The 20,853-nt window shown below is 35.4% G+C and overlaps 3 protein-coding genes across 8 annotated transcripts in view; 2 read left to right on the forward strand and 1 right to left on the reverse strand.

Annotated features, from left to right (window-relative positions):
• Positions 1 to 4,856, forward strand: part of LOC149020579 (uncharacterized) — a 30,007-nt gene extending 25,151 nt beyond the window's left edge. For 2 of the 4 annotated variants that reach the window (XM_089148754.1, XM_089148756.1), the window contains exons 19-21: positions 559 to 641; positions 1,560 to 1,605; positions 3,820 to 4,852. In XM_089148754.1, the coding sequence (XP_089004880.1) occupies positions 559 to 641; positions 1,560 to 1,605; positions 3,820 to 3,864 (174 nt within the window). In that variant the 3' untranslated portion in view covers positions 3,865 to 4,852. Of the gene's footprint in view, positions 1 to 558; positions 642 to 1,559; positions 1,606 to 3,819 lie in introns of all 4 variants that reach the window. The other 2 variants (XM_089148755.1, XM_089148758.1) reach the window with 2 other exon arrangements.
• Positions 4,857 to 5,076: 220 nt separating this feature from the next.
• On the reverse strand, positions 5,077 to 7,648 carry LOC149020580 (Phosphoglycerate mutase family protein). 3 transcript variants are annotated; one of them, XM_089148763.1, is made up of 5 exons: positions 7,320 to 7,648; positions 6,974 to 7,219; positions 6,800 to 6,860; positions 6,217 to 6,431; positions 5,077 to 6,090 (listed from the first exon to the last, which is right to left on the reverse strand). In XM_089148763.1, the coding sequence occupies exons 1-5, from the start codon at positions 7,628 to 7,630 to the stop codon at positions 5,970 to 5,972; spliced, it is 954 nt and encodes a 317-aa protein (XP_089004889.1). In that variant the 5' UTR covers positions 7,631 to 7,648; the 3' UTR covers positions 5,077 to 5,969. The 3 variants fall into 3 exon arrangements, with proteins under 3 accessions (XP_089004889.1, XP_089004888.1, XP_089004887.1); XM_089148762.1 differs by having other exon boundaries at positions 6,800 to 6,881; XM_089148761.1 differs by having other exon boundaries at positions 6,800 to 6,893.
• An 8,339-nt stretch (positions 7,649 to 15,987) lies between these two features.
• On the forward strand, positions 15,988 to 19,325 carry LOC149020581 (polyamine oxidase 1-like). Its single transcript, XM_089148764.1, has 9 exons — positions 15,988 to 16,157; positions 16,267 to 16,516; positions 16,639 to 16,785; positions 17,322 to 17,568; positions 17,686 to 17,829; positions 18,250 to 18,399; positions 18,527 to 18,781; positions 18,884 to 18,965; positions 19,061 to 19,325. Exons 1-9 carry the CDS (start codon positions 16,019 to 16,021, stop codon positions 19,138 to 19,140), a joined length of 1,494 nt encoding a protein of 497 aa, XP_089004890.1. The 5' UTR covers positions 15,988 to 16,018; the 3' UTR covers positions 19,141 to 19,325.
• Positions 19,326 to 20,853: the final 1,528 nt, after the last annotated feature.

Below are 20,853 nucleotides of genomic sequence, written 5' to 3' on the forward strand. Positions count from 1 at the left end.
TCCCAATTATCAATTATAATGCCTCTTAACATTGTTCACATTACTATGGCGTGAAAAGTAACCAAGGTATTTACCAAGAAAAGAATAGTAACCAAGGTACTACTTTCAACATCTTTAATCTTGATCACAAGCTAGCTGGCTGTTGGGTCACATGATCAGTTGTTCTTTCTTACAAATCAGCAAACTATTAGCCATTCAATTTGGAAAAAGGGCACTTCCTTTATATCAACTATCTTGATGGCAATTAAATTCCCAAATATAGGTTTGGTTAAGCCAGAAGTTGTGCCAAGATAGGCTGGTCTCGCGGATTTAATTAAATCCAGAATTCAGAATATAGGCTTGAAATCATGGGATTGAGCTCCATCTAAGTTGTGCTGCATCTGTATTATTGTGTATAATCCTTCACCTGAGTTAAAATTCCGGTTTTCTGTTATTTGACCAGTTTGATTTGTTGAAAATTTGTGTACTTATGAAAGCAGGGATTTAACTGATTCTTTGGACTATATTTTATGCTAACTGTGTTGCAATTAGTTTGTTATAATTGCCTTTCTCGTGCAGGTTGCAATTCCCTTTGGACATGCAATTGAATTTTCAATATTTTCTGGTGATGTTGAACACCTTTTGCGAACAGAGAACAGCTTGTAAGTGTATATTGGTCACTATACTACTTAATATAGTGCATGTAATCAAGCTTCAAATCAAGATTTCTGAGACAGATAAAGAGACAAAAAAGCGCTTCACACATGCAAGCTAAGAAAAGACCTGTAACACTCATTTCGTTGCTAATATATGCAACAAGAACAAGAAGAAGAAGCCTATCCCAAGTAAATGGGGTTGTCTACAAGGATACTTGCTTTCCAATCAGCTCTCTTTGAGGCCCTATTAGATACAAGGGCTAAGCCGTGTATATCCTTTCTCACCAGTTCTCCTATGGTTATCTTAGGTCTGCCTGACTCTTTCAATTCCTTCGAACTAGATTAAATCACTTCTTCATACAGGGGCATTTAAAGGCCTCCTGCACACATTTGATTACTAACATATACACAAACATACATTTGTGTGTGTGTTGTGTGTGTGGGAACTTAGTATCCAGTCCATCTTGTGATAATGGTCATTGAGTTTCACTCGTGTAAAAACTTTTGATTTGGCCATGAGTTACTCTCAAATTGCATGACAATGAGGTGAGCATTTGTTACTGAAGTATACTTTAAACCACTGGTCCTTTTCTTTTTTTTTTGGTTTGCCAACCCCGGTTTCCAAGGCTTTGCCCTGACTAATCCTAGAAAGGCCTCGAGAAATCTTACAAGACCTGGAGACCACATAAGCTGTAATTTCTTTGTGCCAGCAGTTTGATGGTTATTTTGTTACAAGGCTGCAATTTGTTTTCGAATCAGCATCTGTCTATTAAAACAGTAGGATCTTTTTAGTAATAATTGGTGGAGATAAATTCCATCAGTTGTTTTTGTTGTAATTTGGTAGTGCGTATCATGTTTCCTTTCTTTTTTTTTTCTTCCTGGGATCTATATGTAATTTTTTCTCTTCTGTTATTCATTTTTCAGGTTGAGAGATACCATTGTTCTTACCATGAGATTGTTTATCATGCGGGTATGACTTTACATTCTAAGTAACTTTAATTTATATTTATGCATTGCACCTTGCTTGTTTTTGCATCTATGCTTGCTACATACCGATGAAGTCTCCCAGAATAGGTTCAGTGCAATCATCATTATTTTTCTGCTGCAATGCCTTACTCCTTTACAAGACAACCATATATTGTCTTATTTTTTGATAAATGAATAATAATCACATACTACTTATTGGAGGTGAAAATTTCCATTTTTCATCTTTCTTCTCAAGAATGTCAGCACTTGCTTGTCATGCCTAGGTTTCTAAAGAATCTAAACCAGTTGTCATTCTGTTTTTCATTTCATGATTGAGGGATGCAAAGGGATAGTCGAACATGCAGATTCCATTTGGATCAACATCTGGTCAGGGGATATCTGCAGCCGATCACATCTGATTGGTTCTCATCCCAAACTGAGGTTCTCGTTGTGTTCCTCTCAGGTCTAAGGAGAGCCCATGTGGTTCTTGATTGTAGCATTGAGGAAGAAGCCATGTTGACATTGGCCAATTCTGTGAAAATATTTTTGTCAATCTGGTTCATGAACAGTGGTATCTATATCAGAAACTGTCAATACCTGATGGTCACAGTTTAACGTTGTGACAGAACAAATAAATAGGTGAACCCTCTTTTACAACTCAACAGGGTTCACAGTTTCTTTATTACTAGATTTGAATGAGCTTGTTATTTTAGTCGTATGGAGTGCAATGGTAGCTCTGGTGTGCTGTTTCTTTCAATGGTTGATGAGAACTGATGTGATCTGGGATTTCAAAACCCTGTTCAGATAAGAGATGTCTCCTCCCATCACTAAGACTACAATTTTTTAAGTGACTATCAATTTGGTAAATAACCAAATCTTTGAAGTGTTATCAAAGGGATGAAGAGGAAGGAAATAAATTAAAGGGTCACTCACAAATTTGGAACTAAAGCAAATGAAGGATACGAGGAATTTTCATAAAGAGGAGCGATAATAATGAAATAGGAATAAAAGGTGAGGAAGAAGATTTATTTTATCTGGATGAGGTTGTCTTCACCCTTTTGATAGCAATAGTCAAACAGCGGAGACTCCCTATCATTTTGAGTTATGCAACTTGCTCAGTTAACCTGAAATATTAGGCTAAGAATTCTAAATCGACAATAGCGGAATCTTTTTTAACTAGGAAAGTAGAATAAACCAACCAGGAGACTGATGAGCTGGAGAGATGCTCAAGATCTGGGCCAAGTTCAGTTGCCTGTTGTAGCTACTGATATTGGTGATTAAGAATAGAAACTGGCTTAGAAAGTTATTAACATTTCCAATCTAAGCAGAAAGGGACCCAGTAATAGGTTTGTGGTGCTTCTTGTTGAAATTAACCTCAAAGCTGCAATGGTAGACTCTTCGGTTGAGGAATAAATCCAACCATCCCTTTTTGGACTAGACAGTTAGGTTGAGTCGTGTCTGTCAGCTTAAGCTTCTGCAGTGTAAATGCCACTGCATTAGAAATGTGGTTAGTTTACTTTGCACCACTGGTGCTCTATTTCGTGCTCTCCTCGTGATTTTATTTCTGTTGAGGACGCTGGGGAAGGTTGGGGATGATTTGGAAAGGCTTCTTACAGGCTGAGTTCATTGAATGTTAATGTAAAGTTGGTGTCTTTACACAAGGGTTTTGTTCATTTAGACATATTGATATGAAACATTTTCATGGATGAAGGAAGTATGATAATTCAGGGTTAAGTGGACTTCCAGGGTCCTTTCCCCAACTTGTTTTTTCGTTTTATTTTTATGGAAAGAAGCAAATGAGGTAACATATCATATCTGTCATCCCTTGTTTGCTTTTATTTAAAGAATTATATTAAATCTTAATCTGGATGAGGTCATAGCCTTCCTTGACACCCAATGCAGTCTGATAAATGCAGAGTCACATGATTGGAGCTCTGCACTTCTAAACTATATCCTGAAAATTCAACATGTTATGGGTGGGTTACTGTATGATTAGATGCCAATAATGATAAAAAATTATTTTTTTCCCCTTCATTTTCATGACCTATCAGCTTGCAGATAACCAATGAACATGCACAATCTTATTTGCTTGTTGAAGCTGTCCTCTAGATATAACTATTTTTTCCACTAGGCCTTGTCGTCGTACTGCATTTCCATGCCATTGTAATGAATCAAAACTCTGAGTAAGCATATTTATGATGATCCGTTCTTATTGCAGGCCGTTGAGAAAAGGAAAGGAAGGAAGAAGAAAATATTCTTTTAACAAACTAGGGAGCATTTTTTTCCCCCCAGCTCAACTGGGGAATTGCTGTAAAGAGTGTAATTAAATGGCTTATGGATGCATAGTTGTAGATTTCATATTCAATTATAGTATATCAAATGATCTGTAATAATGATAAGCAATTTTTCCTAGAACGTGAGTTAAGATTGTTTTCAAGTGTGTGATATTGCATTTTCTTGTCTTTCCTTGGTGGGATTTTTATCTTTTTCTGAATCCAGATAGGTAAGTTAGCAGAAGATCAAGGCCGGGGCCGCAAACTTTGCAAGTGGATGATGCCAGTAAAAAAATTCTGTTCTTACTGTACTATATGTCTATCTTTGTGCAATTTTTTGTGGGTTCTTGAGGTAAGTAGAAACGCATGGAACGTCAGTACACCAACCTTGCCATGCAAAGTGTTATTGGTACTCTTCATAAGAATCTGAGTAATAGAAAGAGAGATCATGCTGGTCCTGGGTACTGGTTCTCAATGTTTGGTTGCTCTTGTCGATTCATTTGGGGTTGAAACCCTACCCACCAAACCACAAAAAACAAAACCCTCTCCCCTTCCCAACCCTAAAGAACTCCTCTTGTAGTCTTTGTTGGCTTTTGTTATCATACCCTCTCTGTGGTGAAGGGGGTGACAAGTAGTGAATGGATTATTTTTGAATAGCAATAAGTAGGAACTGTAGCTTAGAGAACTAAGAAGGTTGTCGATTCGGTTAGTCGATTATTGCAGATTTTTGGTAGTGATTTTGCTGTGTTTGTAAACCCCGTGTTAGTGAGTCAGATGAAGCCGCTTCTGACTAACTGCTTGTAATTCGTAACTAGATCAAATGAATGATCTTCTGGGGTCTTAATCATGTTTAAGCTATCGCACCCGCAATATTTATACAGCAGAAATCTTCACAAATTTTGTTTTCGAGGGAAAAGCTTAGAAAATTTTCACTGTCCAACACTCTCTCTCTCTCTCTCTGTGTTTTAGTTTGTACGTGATCTATTTTAGCTTCTGGTACAGAGATAAGAATGGTTCACGAATCAGCGATAGTTTTGGTTGCAGAGGATGGATCCATAAACTGCATAGAAGGTGTCCCCTACTTGTAATCAGTCTGTGATCCTGCCCTGCTTTAGTTATTATCCAACAAGTTGGGTCATACAGGGGCAAATGATTACTGCGCATGATGTGGACACACACCTTGCAGTTGAAGTCCAGCTTGAGGACTTAAAGGTACTGTACATGATAATCCCAGGAAATACACCATTCATGCTGGGTTAAAATTTCTCTTTGAATTTAACTATTTGAAGATCACATGAAATTGCAACTTCAGAGAAATAACATATAAGTCAAAACCCATAACTTTTCTCAGGTTAAAGTTACATTCCAGGAGCATGTAATCTACTGAAAACACATCATGCGTGTGTGCCTGGGCAGTGGTCTATTGTCTGATGTAACATCTGTAATTAGTCATTGTATGTATGCTTTATTCACATAAAATTGGCTTCTTCTTCCTCACAAATCTTGTCGTTTGAAAGTTGGCTGTAAGATTTATGCGTGTGCCTTCTTTTTGATATTCTTATAACCTACTAATCAGGGTCGAACAGTTGGGGCCTTTACAAATGAACAGAGAGAGCATCAATTATGGTGAGCCAACAAATTTGACCAAGTGGTGAATGGCTTCTCCAACTACCACAGGAGGATCACAAATGGTAAGCAACTAGTTTGACCCAAGTGGTGCATAAAAGAGTACGTTCAGAGTTAGTAAACTATTTATCTAAGCATTTTCAGGTTCCTTCAAGAGTTGGGAGTCAGGTACTGAAAGTTACTTGGAATGTCATAGGTTGAAATCTCTTTAATAGCCTAAGGTTCAGCTTGGATAGGGGAGAGCCTCTTTGGAAATGCACTTAAATCAATCTTTTTGGGTTCTTTGTAAAATATATCTGTATGGATTGAGATATCACAATAACAACTACTAATAATTACATGAACAAAATCAAATTAGATGATACATAGGGATCAACCCAGAGCTTGATCCAGAGAACAGTAGCTTTTCAGAGGGGTAGAACATTTCCCAAGGTTCAAATTCACATATATGCAATTTTTAGAGATGTTTTCAGTTACAGTTAGGGGGGTTTGAACACTTATATACAGCAGAGGCTGGTTGCTTGTAAGTAGGTATACTCATGGCATCAACATATCTAACCTCTCCAGGTCTAAAGAAAAGATCCATGTGCCTACAAAACAGCAAAAAGCATTATACAATTGATCTATACTCAACTAGGATCTACAGTAATAAACCATTCAATAAATCAGTATGCCATTTTAGGTGAGAACATTAGTAGTTTCATATCAATAAATACCTGCGAAGATCAAGTCCAACTAATCCAGCTTGCAAGACCGACAAGTTGTCGGAATCCGGTGAAACAATAATCACCGTATCACCAGAATACTGGGTTTCCAGAATAGACATGAGCTGTGTTACTCGAACAAACACATCATAGATACTTTCATTTGGGGTTCCATCATCAATAGGAGGAGGCTTTATGCTTGGAGAAATACCATCTGATGTGTAAACCTGAGGAATTAAGGCCCAAAAAGGGAGTGAAATATCTCGAGCACTTCAAAAGCTTGAAAAGAGTACAATTAACTAGGTTCTCATCCAGATATTTAGAGTTGAATGTTCTAACATACCTCCCCCTCCTCTGGCTTAAGGATAAAGATGCATACATGAGAATTCTACCTTCATGCTTGTGACTGTTGAATCCTGTACTTGTTTTGATTCATTTTTATGCGTCTGGGCCAGGGCTACTCTAGTTTGGTTTTCTATCATCTTTTTTATTTTCAATACTTGCAATTGAAGAACCACCCCTTCCACATAGAAATTACCTAAAAATGGTTTCTTTGCAATAAAAGTAAGAACACTTAGCTTCATATCTTACTTACCTCTGCAAGGGCATCCAGCTTCTTTCCTTCATAAGCTCCCAAGCCACGAGCATCCAAGAAACTATACTCCGGAACAATATTACTTCCATTTCCCCTCCAAACCCAAGCAATCAGACAAGAAAACCAAGGATAAACAACAAAGTATTCGACATCAAGCTATGTACCTCATCTTACCTGTGATTGATACCATTAACAGAGGCAATGATCTCAGCGGCCTGGTAAGCTCTCTGAGTGATGGAAGGCCAAATCCAGCAACTTCCTGCGCAGGCCTTCATCTCCTGTAGCTCAAATGCAGCCCTGACGATCTGCTTCTTCCCAATTTCTGAGAGACCACTATCAACAGACGTCTTTGCAACTGGGTTCGTATTAATTACACCAATATTCTCAAATTCTGATTCCCCAGCTCGAACCAGATAGTACCTTTTTTTAACCCAGAAAGAGGGATGAATAAATCGAAGTGAGACACATTGAGTATGAACGGTGGATTGATAGAGGGAAGCTGTAGAACTGTCCTGCTTACCGATTGTTAAGGCGAAATGGGGGCATTTGGAAAAGACCTCTGGCATCTGCAACCGATGGAGATTCGAACGGAGAAGTGGTAAGGAAGTAAGGAGTGGTGGAGAAAGCGAGTGATATGAGCAGAGAACGACGGCCGATGGGTTTTAGTTTTAGAGGACTATGATTCAACCTTCTAGGATGTGCAAGAGTAGATTTTGATGGAGACGGAGAAATTGCAGTGGACGTTGATTTGCTTAGCAAATCCATACTTCTTGTTTTGGTACAGAGCAAATTCATATTTCTCTGGATTAACAAGCTTTCTTCAACCATCATCCGTTTTTATTTTTTCTCTTTTCCTTTCTCCTTCCTCTCTTATTATTATTATTTTTTTAATATATATATATACATATAGAATTTCACGATGCTTCTCAGTCCAAACGACCTAATGTTTGGATGAGAATGTAAGATTCTAAGGAAGATATTTAGGACATAAAATAAAATTTCATCGAAACTTGTAAAATTTTCACCGAAATTTCCCATTTTAGAAAATGCGAAACGAAACTCATGAGGATCGAAAAAAAGTCTTCAATTTCGATCGAAATTGTCAAAATTTCGTCGAAACTTGTCAAAATTTGGTTCAACCCAGTTGAACCAGCTAGTTCACGAGGAAAAAAATTCTCAAATTTTGTGGGAAACTTGAGAAATTTCGTGGAAACTTATGAAATTTCGTAGAAACCTAAGAGATTTCGTAGAAACCTGAGAAATTTTGTGGAAACTTAGGACTTTTTCTTGTAAATTTTGTAGCTTTCCCAAATTTTGTGGGAAACCTGAGAAATTTTGTGGAAACTTGAGATTTTTTCCTGTAAATTTTGTAGCGTTCCCAAATTTTTAATTTTTTTGTTTATTTCATGTTTCCCTAAATACTCACGACAAATACCCCCATCAGGACTTCCCTATCCAAAGTGCATATTCCCTTAAGTTAGTTATCTTAAACATATTGATAACCATACTCATAAAGTTACAATGATCGATTAACTTGACAATCATAGGTATAAAATGTCATGGGATGTCTATGTTCGTTGGTTATAAGAGAGGATGTTACATGCATAATACTACTCAGCTCACAGGATGAATCCACTCTTAGCACTCCTCTTAACACTAAGTTGTATTTTCCTTTTATTATCAACTATTTTGAAGTTATAAATTATATATTGAATGTCACGTGCTTAAGTAGTTAAGTTTATCATGTACTTTTTGAAAACTCTACATTGATGTTATGTACATTGAATGACATATCTACATTGATTTTTTTAGCAAAATACAACAAATGTATTCTTTATACTCTAATTAGCTTAAGTACAGGATCCCAGCCCAAAATACTCTCTAAAACCTGTCGAAACTTGTATCGAAAAGTCATCAGTTTCCTCGAAATTTCTTAAGTTTCCACCTAAGTTTTCCATTTTCACCCGGTCGAAACTTGAGTTTCCCTTCAAATTTTTTACCATGATTTGGGAAAGTTACTTGATTAGCTAGTTTTATGTTTTTATTTACAATCACTCAATGTTTCGTTTAATAAAACTAGCTAAAACTGAGATTGGGTTTACAAAATTAGTCAAAATAGTGATTTTTCATCCATTTTGATATTTCTACCCCTAAATTTAATCATACAAATATGGGGATAAAAATGTCCAAAGGGAATGAAAAATTAGTGACTTTTTCCTTTTGAACAAAATATTGGTTTTCCCTTTTAATGTAGTTAGTTTTAGCCTTTTAGTGGTTAAAAATATCAAAGAAATTAAAAATCACTATTTTGGCTAGTTTTGTAAATCTAAACTTAGTTTTAGCTAGTTTTATTAAGTGAAACATTGAGTGGTTACTTTCGTAAAGAAAAACTTAAAAATGACTAATTACGTAATTTTTTCAAGATATTTCCAATGTATGATTTTACAAAAAAGAGAATATGAAGGATTTGCTATGCATGCACCATACATATATAGAGAGAGACGGGAAGGAGAGGATTGGGAGCTCATAGGCATTGGGGACGACAAGGAGGGGAGAGAAAATAGTGCGGAGAGATAGAAGTTCAAATCCATGATTTTCTCAGTCTCAACATCCCTACATCGGAAGTTGCCAATATTACGTCAAAACACATCTAGAGGAATATACCTTCAGGAATATACCTTCGAATAATAGTGTCCCTAGGAGTGGAGAGACATAACATCGTTCCTCCTCTTTGTGGTCCAGTTTTTCTTTTTAGTTATCCATCGTGGTCCAATTAATTTAATTATCTTGAGAGTAGATTCTAACATCTTACCCTTCCATCTGAATTGAAAAATTGGATTTTTCCATTTGAATTTTATGACTCAATGAATTTTTTTTCCTACATCATGGTTCATGTGTATCAAAAATGCTTTCAGTTCGTGGGATCTAAAATTTCGATAAACAATCGAAATTGTTTGACATGATGATCTTGCACATTTAATGCATGGGACTAAAACAAAACCCCAAAAATAACTCATAGTGGGTCAACTCGTCAACTCGTTGCCTTTCATTTCTTTCGAGAGATAAAAAGTTCTCCTAAAAGATAAGAGTGCCATATTGTCCTTGCATTTTTATTTTATTTTTTTGGGTAAATTGTCCTTGCATTTTCATTGGATGGAATTATGACATAATATAAAGTATTCATATTTTTTGTTTGCTATGGCCTGAAAGATATCTATGTTTTTACCACAAAAAAAGAAATCTATGCCATAAACAGTAACACAACACGTGGAGGAGTTTTAATCCAACGGTAATCACATGTTTAAAAGAAAAACCCTTTTTCTAAGTTGAAAACAAGGCTGTCTCAAGAATTTTATTTTATTATTTTATTACTTTTTTTATTTTATTTTTTTTGTGTTGATAAACAGATGTTCATTCAAAAGTAACAAACGCAGAACCTGATTGCAAAGAGCCAGAACTCAAGACGTGGACAACACCAACTTAGTCTGGTATTAATGAAAGGCCTTCTTAGCTAAAATACAAGTAAGATTTAGATAAAATAGCATAACATGATATAATTAAGGGTGTCAATAGCGTATTGAAATAATTAACCGTACTGAACCATGCCATCTAAAACCGCACCGTATCGTACCGTTTAAAATTGGTACCGAATTTGATATTGTACAGTTCTAATTTTTTATATTTAAAGTTATTACCACACACAAACTGTGTCGAATTACCAAAACCATACCGATTGACACCCGTAAATATATTTCATGCCATGTCCTCTATAATTTGCAATTATGTACTCATCTACACTTGCAATTTCTCTTTTATTTTCTTGTCTTTTCTCATGCCATGAATAAATATTTTTAGGGTTAGTTTCTCTTTCTAGAGTCACTTTCCTTCTCATATCTTTTTCATTCAACCATTATAATTTTTCTACATGAAAATAATTTATCCTCACGCGGCCCAATCGTATACCTTCACCTACTGACCTACCCCTAAAAAGTTAAAAAGTGGAGGCACGTTTTCCTGTTCGGTAGAGTTTTCACACGTTTGGGGGGAAATGAAAATCCAAAGATGCCAGATCGGGTCGAATAGTTACTTTTTACTGGCTTAATTTTTTTCTTCTTTTTGTTGGGTAACATATTTTATGACCTTTTCAAATCATGCTTTTAACGTTCATATCGCTACACATCATTGGTTTGTGGGCAAGGTCAGGTCCCTTCACACTCTGGCAAGGTCCACAAGCGTAATCTCACTTATCAAAACTATCTATTTATCTACAAATACATATAGAGTGATTTAAATTTGAGGATTTGTAGGGCCAGATCCAACAAATTTACAAATTATGAAATTCTTAAATTTAAATAAAAGGATTATATTTACTTTTTTTTTTTTTTTTGGTAAGAAAAGGATTATATTTACAAACACATCCTACATCTTTATTTTGACCATCAATATAACGTTGATAATGTGACAAATATTTTATTACAAATTCAATTACCATAAAATAAAATAAGATAGAATCAACATCACATTGTTTACTTGATAATGATCAATATTTTTTAGTAAAAAGATTATAAATTTGATTTTCATGGATTAATCCTCGTGAGTCTCTTAATGGGATATCGGATGTACAATCATGAACAGAGAACCACACAAACAAAATGAACACAAAGAAAATTTAACTGATTTGTTCAACCTGACTACGTCCACTAAAAATAAAAAAGTTCTACCATTTCAAAAAACCTCACATCATTTTTACACCCATAAAATACTATTATTTACTTGCGTCCCATCCTTATTTTCAAGATAAGCCAATCTCCTATAGAGACAATTAGGCTATTTGAAAAGACTATTTATAAGAAAACCTAAAACTCTAATTTTAATATAATTATAATTTTAATTTAGTATTACTAATTGATCCAAACCCTATTTTAATTTCAAATATAATCAAAACTGTTGCGTATAGAATTTCTTCTAGGGCCGGATAATAAGATGACCACCTTAAGAGCTCTTCAGCCAAGTTGGAATAGCTGAGTTGCCTGCACTCACAGAGAAAACAAGAACGGTCTGGCCAAGTTTTGGCAGGGGAACCGCCTCCAACGCCCAAGTCAACTTAGGCAACAATAAGAGTTATTGAGAGAGTTCTCGAGAGAGTTATCAAGAACGTAATGAATAATTACTCAGATGATTTCTCGTTCCTTTCTCCATGTAGGAAGTGGGTTTATATAGAAGTTATCTGGAGACGGCGCTTCATTGAGTTTTGGATCAATAGTTGAAAAGTGAGTGGAGTATCCTCAGAATAAAGGCTCTTTCTTTGTCGCACCAGATAGAACCGTTATCTGTTGACTCATCTCCCCAATTCTCGGAACAGCCTTATTGAGTAGTTATCTGTAACTAACTCTTCTGACTTGGCCATCTGCAACGTCACTCTTGGACTTAGTCCAACTGGGAGTCTTGAGCTTATTCCGAACATGTTTCTTGAAGAGGTGAATATGCTTCCTCCCGAGGGGGTCAATAAACTTCCTCTCGAGGGGGTTTTCTATGCCTCTTATGAAAAAGCTCCGTTCCTCCCAAGCATGTAGAAGACACATGCCCCGAGGGGGTTTTCTGTGCTTCTCAAGGGAGAACACTATTCCTCCCGAGCATGCAGAAGACACATGTCCCGATGAGGTATGTATTTTACTCCATAATGGATTCTCAGAATCCTCCTACGAGGACTTTCCTTAAGAAGACTTCTCTATCCCGAGTGGGATGCACGTTCGTCTCGGGGCCCCTTGGGCTATATGTTCTTCACAACAAAAACTATTATTATATAGACCTACATAATTCAAGACACCAACCCAACACATTTGAGTTTTTATTTTTCTTTTTATCTTTTGACCATCTTCCAATGTGAATTATTAATTTTTATATTCTCTCCTCTTTCTTTCATAGCATAAAAAAATAAAAAATAAAATTTTATCAAAAAGAAAGAGAATTTAAAAAATTAAAAATAATAGGTAAAAAAATCATCACATCTTACCCTATCAATATTAAATTCTGACTATCCTAATATAAAAAAAGTTAACATTCATGACAAAAATAGAAATCTACCGACGCCCATCCTTCTCTCCTGCATTATTATTTTTTTGGGATAAAAGATTTGCAATAATTGCACTGGTCCGGATCAGCTCTCCTGACGGTTTTTGACCACACAAAGCAGTGGGCCCCACGGTGAAAACACTTTTTGAAAAAACACAAAAAAAAAAATTTAATTTTACCCGTGGGCCCCATGTTTTGTATGGTCAGAAACCCGACGAGGTGAGGATCCAGATTCGCACTGGTCGTCATGGACACTCTCTGTCTTCCCAAAATATTTAAAAAACAATAAAATCATGGACCTGACCTCACCTCACCCCCTCTGACGGAAGGACATCGGTACATGAGCCTTTTCCAGAAGAGGCATTTCTGGAACTTTTTCATCACAAAATTTAAAATAAAAAGCCTTACTTGGTTTGAATGGTCGCTTTCTGCTTTCTGGAAATTTTTCGGGCCCATCTTTTAGTATGAATTTATTTTATAGTCCACGTATGTATGATATGCGACGTAAATAAAATGATGGGATCGAAATGAATGGTCAATTTCCTTTGACAAATATTAATCCGCTACTTATTAGAAATTGCCTATCTATTTTCTTAAAGATGTGTGACATGTATTCTGACCAAGGTTTTAAGTATTCCACGATACCATACGATACTAGTCGATACATATACATATTTGACTCGACCGATACCATACATCTCGATAAGTCTTCTACTGAAGTACACTAAAATACATTACTCATAGCGATACAATACTCGATATAGGGCGATACGTCTCTTAAAATCACCTGACCGATACGATACTCGATACCGATACTTTAAACATTGATCCTGACATCCCAATAAATAGTTGAAATTTATTTATAAGTCACATCAAAGAGTTGATTGATGTGACATGTAAATGAATTTCTACCGTTTGATATGGTGTTGAAACACATGTCACACATCTACAGGATAATGGATGGTCCATTTCCTTGGAAGAAATAGACTTGATATTGGTTCGCTATTTGCTTGCTTGCTGTTCTTTTTGGTGCTCAAGACTCTAGGAAGGTACAAGATTGATTTTTTGTTTTTATTTTTTATTTCTTTGGTAAAAAATTTATAATATTTATTCTATTTAGTGGAGGAATTGTTGGACATGATCACTTATTCACATTCGAATGATTGGTAAAAAATTTATAATATTTATTCTATTTTTTAATATGTGTATTCATATTCATTTAAAGTATTCAAATTTGTTTAATGTTAATAAGACGTTGATATGATAATACCTGTTATTATTATTCGTCCAATCAAATTATTTAATTAACTTTTTAAATTTTCATTTTATACTTTTGTAATTTTTTTGTTTGAGAAATGTAAATAGCTTCTAGATTTTCTATAATAATAAATACATAAGAAAACCAATTGTTAAAAGATATAAAAATTAAAAAATTAAAGCCTAAAATTAATAGAGAAAATTAAAGTTGTCAAACTTTTAAATTTCAAATCTTAACCCTTACAAATAAGACAATAAAGATGTCACCGGATAGTCCAAAAATTCTATTCAAGTGATCCATATGGGGAAAGAGGTTGCAATAATGCTATGAAGAGATTAGTAGAATGAAGGTACTAGAATCCAAAACTTGTATTCAATATGCATTCGTGTCCATTTGGGAATAATCTATTTTAAAAAATGTATATTTGAATGTCATCCAAATCTACATAAGTCATTAAAAATTTGATAAAAATTATTCAAATGTGTCTAAATAAAATAACGCTAAGGATATGGTATTACCACTATCCGATTCGAATAAGACTCATTTACACCCCTAATTAAAATATAAGGGCAATATAGACAAAGATTTTGATATTGCATTTGCTAGTATATGCACGCACCATCTAGAAAATTATTTATTGCTTAAAACTTTGTTTAGGCTAAAGTGTAGCTGAATGGACATGTGAATAAGTTAGCTGAACAGCTCTAAATAAATATTCACAGTCAGATTTGTTAAACAAAATTTAAATCATCCAATAAAATTCATATTTTTTATTTCATTATTTATCGGTTAGTTAAGTTTAATCTAATATCACCGGTTGTTGATTCTTGTCGACAGTAATATCTCTTTCTTCTTCCTTTATTCCTTCTCTATCGACTCATTTGAAAACCCTTTTACCTGCGTTTATCAAGAAATAGAGAATGAACACAGAAAGAAGACAGAGACTTACTCTAACTGCCAGCCGTCAGAGTGTTGTTTTCTTATTTTATTTTTAAAAATTTAACCGGTGATATAAGACTAAGTTAACTAATTCATAAATAAGGAGAGGAAAAATAAGAATTTTATTGGATGATTCGGATATTAGAGTCATTTAATTAACATATTCACACATTTGTTTATTTATTATTTTTAAATTTTCTTTTAAATCTATGATTCTATGGGAGATAATTGATACGTTGAAAAGGAAAATAGGTCATACTTATCCTTAAAAATTATTCATTATTATTTCAGGCATTACCACCAGACAAAGCACTCAAAAGAGATGTGATCCCCACATGTAAAAGTAAGTACCGTATCAATCTTTAATATCGCAATCAAAGCGATGAGGAAAATAGACAAAGCATTCCACATCAAACGTCGGCATCAACAGATTAAGAAAAAAAAAACAAACTAATTATAATTAATCACGTGAACTTATTCCACATATAATACCTTCTCGATCTTTTTGGAGAAGAACGATAATTGCACTTGTAAGTTGTAACTTGTAACCCTCTTTGAATATCAAAGGCTGTCGCTTATATATATAATTTCTTTTTATTGTTTGTTATTATTTATTTTTTTGGATTTTTGGTATATTATAAAAGCAAATTAGCCTATTCTCCAGCACAAGTGGCCAACAACCGCATGGATTTGTTTTTTTGGAGATAATATAACCACGTGGATGCATTTTAAATGTTTTTATTGTTGGAATAAAATATTTCCTTAGTTGACACCAGAGAGAGTATTTGAATTTCAAAACTAAAACCCCCACAAACAAGCCACTTTAAACTTTCTGCATTGGTAACAGCTATAGCTTCACTGTTTCACCCCTTTTAACACAAAAGTTACTGCAGGTTCTGCTTATAAATAGACAGGCCTGGATAGGTTTCTGTGAGCATTGAGAGAGAGAGATGGAGATGGTGATGGTGAGGATGAAGAGAGCAATGGTAGCTGCCTTCATTGCCAGTATGGTGCTTGGCCTGGTTTTGACTGAAACACTGGCTGTGGAGCAAATTCCCACTGTCATTATTGTTGGAGCAGGAATGTCTGGTGTGTAGATCTCTCCCTGTTTCTCTGATTCAAATCCATGAAAATTTGGTATATTATATAGATATCTCTTGAGATGCACTAATTTGTTTATCTGTTACTGTATCTGCAGGAATATCTGCAGCAAAGACACTATCAGATGCAGGAATAAAGAACTTTTTGCTACTGGAAGCCACAGATCGTATTGGTGGTAGAATGCATAAAACCAATTTTTCTGGGCTTTCAGTGGAATTGGGAGCTAACTGGGTAGAAGGAGTTGGTGGTCCTCAAGTAAATCCCATATGGACAATGGCCAAGAAGCTTAAACTCAAAACTTTCTATTCTGACTTTGACAATCTCTCCTCTAACACCTATAAACAAAAGTAACTTGTCTATCTTGGTCTCAGTTACACATTAATACTTTCCTGCATTTGCATGAGTACGTTCTACATGTAGGTAGATCTCATCTCCTTCTCATAGTTGCATTCTTGCGTTGTTTCTGCAGAGGTGGACTCTATGAATCGTCTGTAGCTCAAGCATCTCTGGATACTGCAGAAAAAGCCATCGATTTCACCAGTAAATTGTCTCAATCTTTGTCAGTTCACAGAGATGAAGACATCTCTGTGTTGTCTGCTCAACGCCTTTCAAACAGGTTATAATACAATTTTGAGCTCTTAAGCACAAGTTTCATGATTGCTCTGTAGTACTGATCATCTGGGTAGTCTCTTCTCTTCCCATTAAAAACTTGGTTTGTATTTTACTCCCAACAAAAAGAAAAAAAAAAAAAAAAAAAAAAAGGTTTGAATGATTTAGATAGGTTAATATCAGGCTTTTTGTTTTCTTCTCTACGTAAATGGTCTGCCAGAACCCAGAACCCAGCTGGATTCCATTATTTTTACTAGTAAGAACAATTGTAAGTTTGTAACAGAGTTATGGAATCTCTGAAACAAGCTGACCACTGTACCTGCTGCGATTCAGGAAGAGGTTCTTAGTGCTGCTAATAAACTTTCTATCTGTGTTTTAGTTACATTACTTAACTCTTTCAAGGTAATCAGGGTTGGAAACTCGCAAATCCCAGTAGCAAATTTTATCTGGTCGATCTCCCTTATCTTTTGTTATATACTAGTAATTTTTTTCTTGCATACGAGGATGAAAGTACCTGATCTGGTTTTGATGTTTCTGAATCAGTGTTCCGTCAACGCCGCTGGACATGGCGGTAGATTATTACAACAACGATTACGAGTTTGCAGAACCACCAAGGGTTACAAGTTTGCAGAACACGCAACCACTATCCACCTTTTCCAACTTTGGGGAAGATGTGTATTTTGTTGCAGATCCTCGAGGTTATGAGAGCGTCGTTTACTATATCGCCCACCAGTTCCTTTCCACTAACAAAGCTGGTGTTATCACAGATCCACGCCTCAAGCTTAATAAGGTGAATCATTTTATTTCTCAAATTATCTATCATTTTTGAGCGAGAGAGCTAGAGAGAGAGAAAGAACCCTATCTATTTTTAGTAAATCTTACATGAATCTCATCAATGGCATTGCAGGCTGTGAGCGAAATACGCTATTCTGGAAGTGGAGTGATAGTAAAAACCGAGGATGGATCAGTTTACAGAGCAGGATATGTGCTGGTCTCAGCCAGTATTGGTGTTTTACAGACTAATCTCATCAATTTTGTGCCTGATTTGCCGGTGAGTGTTATCACTTATCACTACATACCTTACACGCCATCCTTTTTTTTGGGTTAACAATATGAAAATTTTATTAAGAGAACAAGTCAAGTTGACAAAGAATCGTAATGGGGACAAAGATGTTATTTATAACATAAAACCCTAACTCTTGCAACTTTTTTCAGTGGTAAGTTTAGGTACCTTGTGACCGGGGCAAGGTACGTGTCTATATCCTACCGTTGAATGGATATCACGTACAGGGCATCTAGTGACCGGCACGGGACCCACACCCTACCTGGATATAGAGGATATGATCCTTGACCCAGGGTGAATATTGTTTTGATTAAACTAAACCCAGAGCCCAACATTCATCAATATTTGTGACTCTTTTAGTACTTATTGATTCATTGTTTCATGATAATTTGAACGCAATGGTAACAGGCTTGGAAGATCAGGGCCATGTACCAGTTTGATATGTCTATCTACACCAAGATTTTCTTGAAGTTCCCCTCAAAATTCTGGCCTACTGGCAATGGCACTGAGTTCTTCTTGTATGCTCATGAACAAAGAGGATACTACACCATTTGGCAGGTAGAGATTCAGGTGTTGAGTGAGTTTGATGGGTTTCTTCGATCTATCATCTATATATATATAATATCAAGAGATGAATCGAATCTGCTGTTTATTAATTTTGTTTTCAAACTCTTATGTTTTAAAGCAATTTGACACGGAGTACCCTGGAGCAAATGTGCTTCTGGTAACAGTTACAGATGATGAGTCAAGAAGGATAGAACAGCAACCAGATTCTCAAACGAAGGCTGAGATCATGAACGTGTTGCGAAACATGTTTGGTAATCACATCCCTGAAGCCACAGATATATTGGTTCCCAAGTGGTGGTCGAACCGGTTCTTCAAGGGCACTTTTTCGAATTGGCCCATTGGAGTTAGCCGTTACGAGTTCGATCAGATTAGGGTAAGTAATTAAAATATATCTTAACCAATGTATGTAATTAATATTAATTAAGAGATACTAATTAATACTTGTTCTACTCTCTCTCTCTCTCTAATACTAAAGGCACCAGTTGGAAGGGTTTACTTCACGGGAGAACACACCAGCGAGCACTACAATGGATATGTCCATGGTGCATACCTTGCAGGTTTGTTAATTTTTAATTTACCAGCTAATTAATGAACTATCATTAATTACTTAATATCTTAATTAAGTTGAGATTCAAATAATGTAATTTTGCAGGTATTGACTCTGCAAATATGATGATCAGCTGCATCAACAAGAAGATGTGCAAGTACCATATCAAGGCCAAAGGAACTTAATTATGATCTTTCTATTCTCTGTGGATCTACATCTATTGAGTTATTGATTGTTCATGGATATGTATCTTGTGTCCCTATGATAACCTCTCTTCTGTAATCCAAGAACGTTATGTTGATTGTGCATCAATTCAATAATATTTTCCGAAAAAACTGCTTGAAGATCTAATAGGCAATATGAGAAAGAAGAAAAGAAGTTTCTTCTTGACAAATCTTGATATTTAAACTAAAATGCATCGATGTTATACTTAAGAACCATGATGGGAACCCAAAGAAACTATATTTTGGGTGTTACATGGATAATAATTAAGGTTTAGGGTTTCTTAATTTCTACATTACAATGAACTTGATCCATCAACCGGTACGAAACCTGCAAAACAATGTGCTTGACCTAAGGTGGTCAAGAAAATATCTTTGCTGATCAAGTCAGTGAATGCTAGCAATTTGAAGGAAAACTCTACAAGTTATGATCTACAGAGTCTTAAAAACCAGAAATAGCGTAATTAAAGCATGCCTTGTGCCTTGAATGGAAGAGTTTATACAGTTGGCTGGAAGTTACCTTTAAGATCCATCAAGAGTATTTGTTCCTTGATCGTTAAATGTTGTGAATCCCTACTTGTGAACTCAAATACAATAAGTGATGCGACCCTAATCATTCCTTGTACTTTAATGATCTCGGGGTGGCCGTTTAGGTCCCAACGTTTCACGGAATTTAGTGCTTTTTACCATATTGACCTTTGGCCTGTTTTGACCATCTTTTGAGCTAATTTCTGGTTCAAGTCAATATATTGGGGATATCAGTTTAATTAATACTGTTTAAATCGCTAATTAAGCCATCCTGAGATTGATTAATCTTTAGGTCCCCTACCCTCGCGTGCATAGCGTGGGACGTTTCATTTGTTATCCTCTCGGGCAGAAATGAATTATGAAATGAAGCACGTGACCAATAATCTCCAAGTCTTACCAAAAAAACATTTATTGTGTTGTCAGATGGATTGTTTTGTACCTTATTTTAAACCAGCATGCGGAGCTGGCCTCTGGCTGAGTGATCGCCTACCTTAAAACTTGCGCCTCTTAATTAATGTGAAATGGAATAAAAGATTAATACCTTTTGAGGTTCCTTCTTTTATTACCAAAAAAGATGCCTTCTCTCACTTAACAACATGAGCTGATACATTTTTTATTTAATAAAACAAGAACATTAATTATCACAAGGTCGACACAAAGGGTGCAGATAATATATCCAACGTTGGAAGGAGCAAGTGGTGATATTTTATATAAAATATAATGATTTTTTTATCCATTATTTGTACTGTTAATTTTTTTCCCTAGAATTGATGAGATTTCCCAAAAATTTGGGGAGGGGACCACGATCACATCCTCTACAATTCCTATCCTTGCCATTCCCAGTAATTAATATCTAGGATTGTAGCATTTGACAGTTCATAATCCAATATTCAAAATTATAACCCAATTAAGATTTGACTCTAATGAATTTCAAAAATTACTCTTAATTTTATCTCTCTTCATTTATTGAGACTTAATTTTAGGAGTTCATTAGAGTCCGTTCATAATTAGGTTATAATTCTGAACGTTGGATTATTGACTACCATGTGTCATAATCCTATAAATAAATTATAGAAAATTATAAAGAGTGAGAATTGTAGAAAATGTAGACCCATGGGAAAAGGACATGGTCCTGGCACTAATGTAGTT

Source organism: Hakea prostrata, chromosome 3 (genome assembly GCF_041222555.1).
Source record: "Hakea prostrata isolate BN-2017 chromosome 3, UWA_Hpros_2, whole genome shotgun sequence".
Taxonomy (NCBI): Eukaryota; Viridiplantae; Streptophyta; class Magnoliopsida; order Proteales; family Proteaceae; genus Hakea; species Hakea prostrata.